This window comes from Sinocyclocheilus grahami, unplaced genomic scaffold (assembly GCF_001515645.1).
Source record: "Sinocyclocheilus grahami isolate Dianchi unplaced genomic scaffold, SAMN03320097.WGS_v1.1 scaffold150.1, whole genome shotgun sequence".
In the NCBI taxonomy this organism is placed as follows: domain Eukaryota; kingdom Metazoa; phylum Chordata; class Actinopteri; order Cypriniformes; family Cyprinidae; genus Sinocyclocheilus; species Sinocyclocheilus grahami.
The window spans coordinates 337,118-343,412 of record NW_015505329.1 but is presented as its reverse complement, the minus strand read 5'-3'; the positions used below and the strand labels follow the sequence as shown (position 1 = coordinate 343,412).

The 6,295-nt window shown below is 35.4% G+C and overlaps 1 protein-coding gene across 1 annotated transcript in view; it reads right to left on the bottom strand.

The window, feature by feature from the left end:
* Positions 1-1,239: 1,239 nt before the first annotated feature.
* satb1b (SATB homeobox 1b) overlaps positions 1,240-6,295 on the bottom strand; it is a 47,759-nt gene continuing 42,703 nt past the window's right edge. Inside the window, exons 10-11 of the mRNA XM_016281564.1 lie at positions 3,571-3,777; positions 1,240-2,155 (exon numbers count right to left, since the gene is read on the bottom strand). Coding sequence (XP_016137050.1) covers positions 1,598-2,155; positions 3,571-3,777 — 765 coding nt within the window. The 3' untranslated portion in view covers positions 1,240-1,597. The remainder of the gene's footprint in view (positions 2,156-3,570; positions 3,778-6,295) is intronic.

Sequence of the window (6,295 nt, the reverse complement as noted above, 5' to 3'; positions counted from 1 at the left end):
ATTCACATATGAAACTGTGGAAATCCAGGATTTTACAGTGACCAAAGTTTTGCAAAATAATCTAACATCGGCAGTGCCATATAGTACAAGGCATTCGTTGGCATAGTTTCTTTAAGACTGTATACTTTTTTACAATTAATATAGGTCTATATATATATATATTTATATTTCTTCAAACCAAATAATAAGAGTGAGCCGTTTTCCCCCGGTTTACCTGCAGGTCGGAGGGATCCAGAGACTGAGCCATCCTTTTTATTTCAAAGAGAATAACTCATTAGCCAGCAGTGCTCGACTCAGTACCTCATCATTAAGGCCTTTGTCTACCCCTCTTCTCCAATTTCATGCATTTTTTTTTTCTTAAAAATCCAGTTAACACCACATACGTAAACATCAATGTCTATCAAAGTCCGTTGACTTTCCTTTTTTTAAAATCAGTAGCTCAAAATCAGTGTAAAAACAACAGACAACAAGTGCAGTCAGCAAATATCCACAGCAACATACTGTTCACTTAAAGGAATAGTTCAGGCAAACATGAAAATTCTGTCAGAAAAGTGATTTCCGAAGAATATCCAACCACTCTTTTCTATATAATGGTAGTGAATGAGAACTGGGGCCATCAGTGCAGTTCAGATAACCAATTTGTGATATTTATACTGTGGACATGATTTAAATTTACTCATACCATGATAACCATAACAAAATGATCAAATGAAATAATGAAGAGAATGAGAGAAGTGAGAGAAATAAAAAAATATATTTTTTTTTGTATTTACTGTAAAAATAATCATACTAACATGCTTTTAACGTACTGTTAACATGAAATAAAATTACTCATACCATAATATATAATTTTGGTCATGTCGCTCACCTCCAACACATCTAGAATAACTCAAGTGTATAATAATTTCAGTTTTTTTTGCACTGATGTCAGACTTGATTGGTTATAATTTAATTAATTATAATGATAATTAATATAATGTATTATATATATATATATATATGTATATATATATATATATATATATATATATATATATACACACACACATATATACATACATACATACATATATATATATATAATATATATACACACATACATATACACACACACATACATACACACAAACACACATAATTAATATAATGTATTGGTTTGAGTCCATTAGGTTCATAAAATAAAATAAAGTGAGAGAGATGAAAAATAATTTTTAGTTGTATTTACAGAAAAAAAAACTGTGATATATACCATTACCATGCTATAAAATTACTTTGATAAAACTTCATTTTGCGCATTCTGGAGCTTGACTGCCCAAGTCGCCATTCACTTAAAAAAAGGAAACAACAGTTTCGACAAAAATGTTCATTTAGGAGTGAACTACTCCTTTAGGATTTTTCTTTTTACATTTTGTTTCGTTGTGCAGATTATTGAAATGATGCACGAGTCTCTACAGTGAAATAATCCACGCTTTACAAAACTGTGAAAGTTAATCATCTCTGTATTATTCAGTCTCGTGTAAAAGGTCTTACAGTTTCGCTCATGGAACACAGACAGGAGTGAACGAGAATAAGATTTGAAGCAAAAGCAAGCCGTCCGTTACTCTCTCGCCTCCTGCTCCGTTTGGGCCCGTCCCATGGCGTGCGTTTCGGGCGCCAGGTGCTCTTCCATTTTAATGGAGAACATTGTGCTGTTGGTCTGCACGCTCTCTTCCAGCTCGGTCAGCAGCTCGCCCTCCTTGAAGTCCGTCAGGCCCTCGTCCTTATTGTTGTTGGAGGGGAAGCCCAGGGGCGGCTCTTTCAGCTTGCCGGCGTGGTTGATGTAGAAACGCTGGTTCTGGAAGAACTTGATGATGGTGTGTTTGGGCAGGTCCAGCTGTGCCGAGAGCGTGTGGATGGCCTCCTCGTCCGGATACAGGCCCACGTCCTGAATGAAGCTCTGCAGGATGCCCAGCGCCTCCATGGAGATGCGGTTGCCTTGGCGGCTCTTGCAGCGGGTCTCGTCCTCGATCTCAGCGGGCGAAGCCATGGAGGGCTGCCGTGGGGGCAGCCGCGGTCCCATCTGCTGCAGGGGCTGCTGGGATGGAGGAGGCTGTGAGGGGTGCAGCAGGGGCAGGGGCAGCGGCGCTTGGAGCTGAGAGGAAGGCTGTTGATGAGTCTGAGAGGGACGAGAGACAGACAAACACGCTACATGTCAAATTCAAGTCAAGTTTCTGACAGTTCTGAATGCATCTGAACTCAAGTGTCCATTAATTATATTGCACTTATTTATTTGTTTGGAATAATTTGATCTATTGGATTAAGTCCATTAATATAATAAAACAAAACACTTAAAACATTTTTTTTTTTTTTTTACTTTTTAGTGTCCAACCACATAACTTTTGAATGAGTCTGTAAAAAATCTAGTAACAATGATACTATGAGGTTGAGGTCCTTCCTTCAATGCAAGTCTATGGAATTAGCTTCACATTGTAAGATCTTTTTAACCGTGGTAAAAATCACTAATGCAAGGCATCTCATGTTTTATGGCTTTATTGTGCATGCATTTAAATTTCCATTTATTTAAATGCTCGGTAAAATAAGGTCTTAACATTAGTCAATATGTTTTTTTGAAGTGCTTATTCATAGTGCATTAATGTTTAAATGCAACATTTTCATATTAAAAATCTACTACTGAAGTTGTAAAAAAAACATCTAAAATAAAATTGTAATAAAATTCATGTTTAATTCATTGTTTCATGCCATATCTATAATGCAGTAAATTGTAGCAGTAAATGTTGAAATTAACATGAACTAACATGCTGTTAGGAGCATGTTCATTGTTAGTTTAACGTTAACTACTGTAGTTAATTGAAGTTAACTAACAAAACCTTATTGTCAAGTGTAGTCAAATGTTTCAGTAGACATCTGATCTGCAAATCTTTAAACCTCCAGTAGTCATGCATGGATCTCGTCGCCATTAGTGGTGAAAATGGAAGTGAATAAATGTTTTTCTTCCCCGCATGCTATTTTCTTGGAATGACCATATGCTTGCGAGTAAACAAAATAATATCTGATCAAACACGCAGCTGTAACCACAAGAACTGTGGGATTTTTGTGATTAAATATGGATTCAGAATAGTGATGAATTTATTAAAAAAGCTTGCCGTCTTTAATATCTAAATGCAGACAAATGATGTTGCTAATGACTGTTTTGCTTGCATCGCAGCGGAGCGCAAAATTACCAGCGTTTGAAAAAGTACAGCACCTCCTAACTTCAAATGATCAAAACAGACTTAATTAGACATGTTTTTGGTAAAAATGGCATTACCATATGGTTACCATTTGTAAACCATTTCAAGTTGAATTACCAGCAAACAAACAAAAAAAAACTCTAATACTACACTCTCAGGAAAAAAAGCGGTCACATTTAGGCACTAATATGTTCATCTGAGGCACTAATGTGCATCTTTGTACTAATATGCACTTTTTAGATTTAAATAATGGATGAAGGTGTACCTTTTGAAAGGGTTCCAGCCAACTGTTTTGTACCTTTTTTTCGGAGTGTATATTGTGTGTGTTTGAGACACTGACCTGTAATGGGTCGGTGGGCATATGCAGCAGGTGAGGAGGTCTGTCCGTATAGTGCTGCTGTCCTCCGTTGCTCTCCTGCTCATATATAGCGTCCCGTTCCAATTGGGACAAACTGAGGAACCGGCGGATCATGGACAGGTTCTCCCAGAGCGTGCGGTTCTCCGGGGACGGGTCCTCTTTCCAGCGCAGCAGTTCACAGAGCCAGCCCTGCAGGAGAACACGAAGACGACATGTCAGATGTGAAAAGCAACAACTAAACAATTAATTCAGGCAAAAATGAAATACGAATACGTTTCATGTTTCATGTCACGTACGCTAAAACTTTGGGGTCGGTAAGATTTTTGAATGTTTTCGAAACAAGTCTCTTGTGTTCACCAAGGCTGCATTTATTTGATTAAAAATTCAGTAAAATTGTGAAATATTATTATAATTCTAAATACCTGTTTTCTGTGTGAATATATAGTGAAATGTAATTTATTCCTGTGATCAAAGCTGAATTTTCAGCATCATTACTCCAGTCTTCGGTGTCACGTGAACCTTCAGAAATCATTCTAATATGCTGATTTGCTGCTCAAGAAATATTTCTGATTATTATCAATGTTGAAAACAGCTGTGCTGCTTTATATTTTTGGTAACATTGTTGTATATTTTTATTTCAGGATTCTTTCATGAGTAAAAGTTCAAAAGAACAGCATTTATTTAAAATAGAAATCTTTCATAACATTTTAATAGTTTTAACTGTCACTTTTGATACATTTAATGCATCCTTACTGAATAAAAGTATTAAAAATCTTACTGAACCCAAAGCTTTAAACATTTTTTTTTTCCATTTTGCATAAATTTTCATTTAATAATAATATATATATATATATATATATCTCTAGTGGAAAATTACATCAAATACAAGAGTATCGTGGCAATTTTAACATTACACCTTTCCTATACATTTTCAGAAGATAATTCTTATATTTCAAGAGTTATACTATGCATGGCTGCAATGCAAAGCAAAAACATTATAACATAAGGAACATGTTGCATAATCAATATTCATGAGTCTACCAAGATTAATAACTTCTCACGCAATACCTTTATAAATAAAGCCTTAAACAAACAAAAATATGTATGTGTGACCCTGGACCACAAAACCAGTCATAAGGGTCAATTTTTGTAAATGTATCATCTGAAAGCTGCATAAATAAGTTTTCCATTGATGTATGGTTTGTTAGGATAAGACAATATTTGGCCGATACACAACTATTTGAAAATCTGGAATCTGAGGGTACAAAAAAAAAAAATCTAAATATTGAAAAAGAAAATCGCTTATAAAGTTGTCCAAATGAAGTTCTTAGCAATGCATATTACTAATCAAATTTTTTTTATATATTTACAGTAGGAAATTTACAAAATATCTTCAAGGAACATGATCTTTACTTAATATCCTAATGATTTTGGGCATAAAATAAACATCGATAATTTTGACCCACACAATGTATTTTTGGCTATTGCTATAAAGCGACTTAAGACCGGTTTTGTGCTCCAGGGTCACATATGCTAAATATTATTGATTTGGTTTAGTTTGAGAGAGGAGTTTCTTCCTGAAAAGTACTAACGGATTGGTTGAGGAACTAGAAAAGGAATCAGAACCATTAAATTCCTTACAATTCCCATTCCTAGTTTAGGAAAGGAAAAGAGGAAAAAGGAGCTTTAGTGTGTGTTCCAGCAGTCGAGTCCTGTCACACTTACAAACGTGATGATATTCTTTTTTTAATTTTATTGTTATTTTTTAATTTAATTTTATTATATTTATACACACACACACACACACACACACAGTGTATAAATATGTGCACATGGTTGACTTTTGATTCTTGTTGTTTTGATATTCAATTTAATTTAAATACTTAAAAACAAATAAATTGTGTGTGTGTGTGTGTATATACAGTATATAAAACATTCTTATTCTATTTTTTCTTAGTTTTTATTTTTCTCATTTGAATTTTATTTAAATTTCTCATTTGAATTAAATTTTTCGTTTTTATTTATAATGCCCACGGTTGACGAACAGTATTCCTCTGGACACTATGTCATATTATTAAAGATTTGGGATGCATTAATCCTAATTTTGCTTACTATATAGTACGGAACTATATAAATTATGATGTCAGATCAACTGGTCAGGGCTGTCTCCAGATCAGCGATGTGCTCTGTATGCCACGGCTGTTCGCTTATCAGTCATCACATCGTTGGATGCCGTTCTCAAACAGGTCAGCAAGTTTCAGTCGAGATACGGCCCCTATAGACCTGAGGGCATACCCGGACTCCTCTATTAAACAAACACACAAACTCATGCGGATGCCTGTTAAAAATCGCAATCAGGGGGGCAGATGTTAAAGAACTATTCTTTCTTTTTCGCTCTTTTCCATTGTTTTTAAATAAAGATGCTAATCCATGGTTATGGCTTCAGTCTCGAGCGCGTTGAAGTAAAAACAAAAGCCAGAAACAAACATCTTGATGTCAGGCAGAGGGCTGCAGTGTTCAACAGACAAAGCATTATTGTTTCCTGCTCTACCGCCCCTCCTGAATCTGGCACCGACTCCGCTTTGGCAGACAGTGTCATGCAGATCAATTCAAAAGATAATACAGTATGTTCAAACCTGTTTTTGTCTGCGCGCGGGGCCCTAAGAGCGAACGTGTGTGGGGTTTGTGGATATACAAGTGAAGGAAT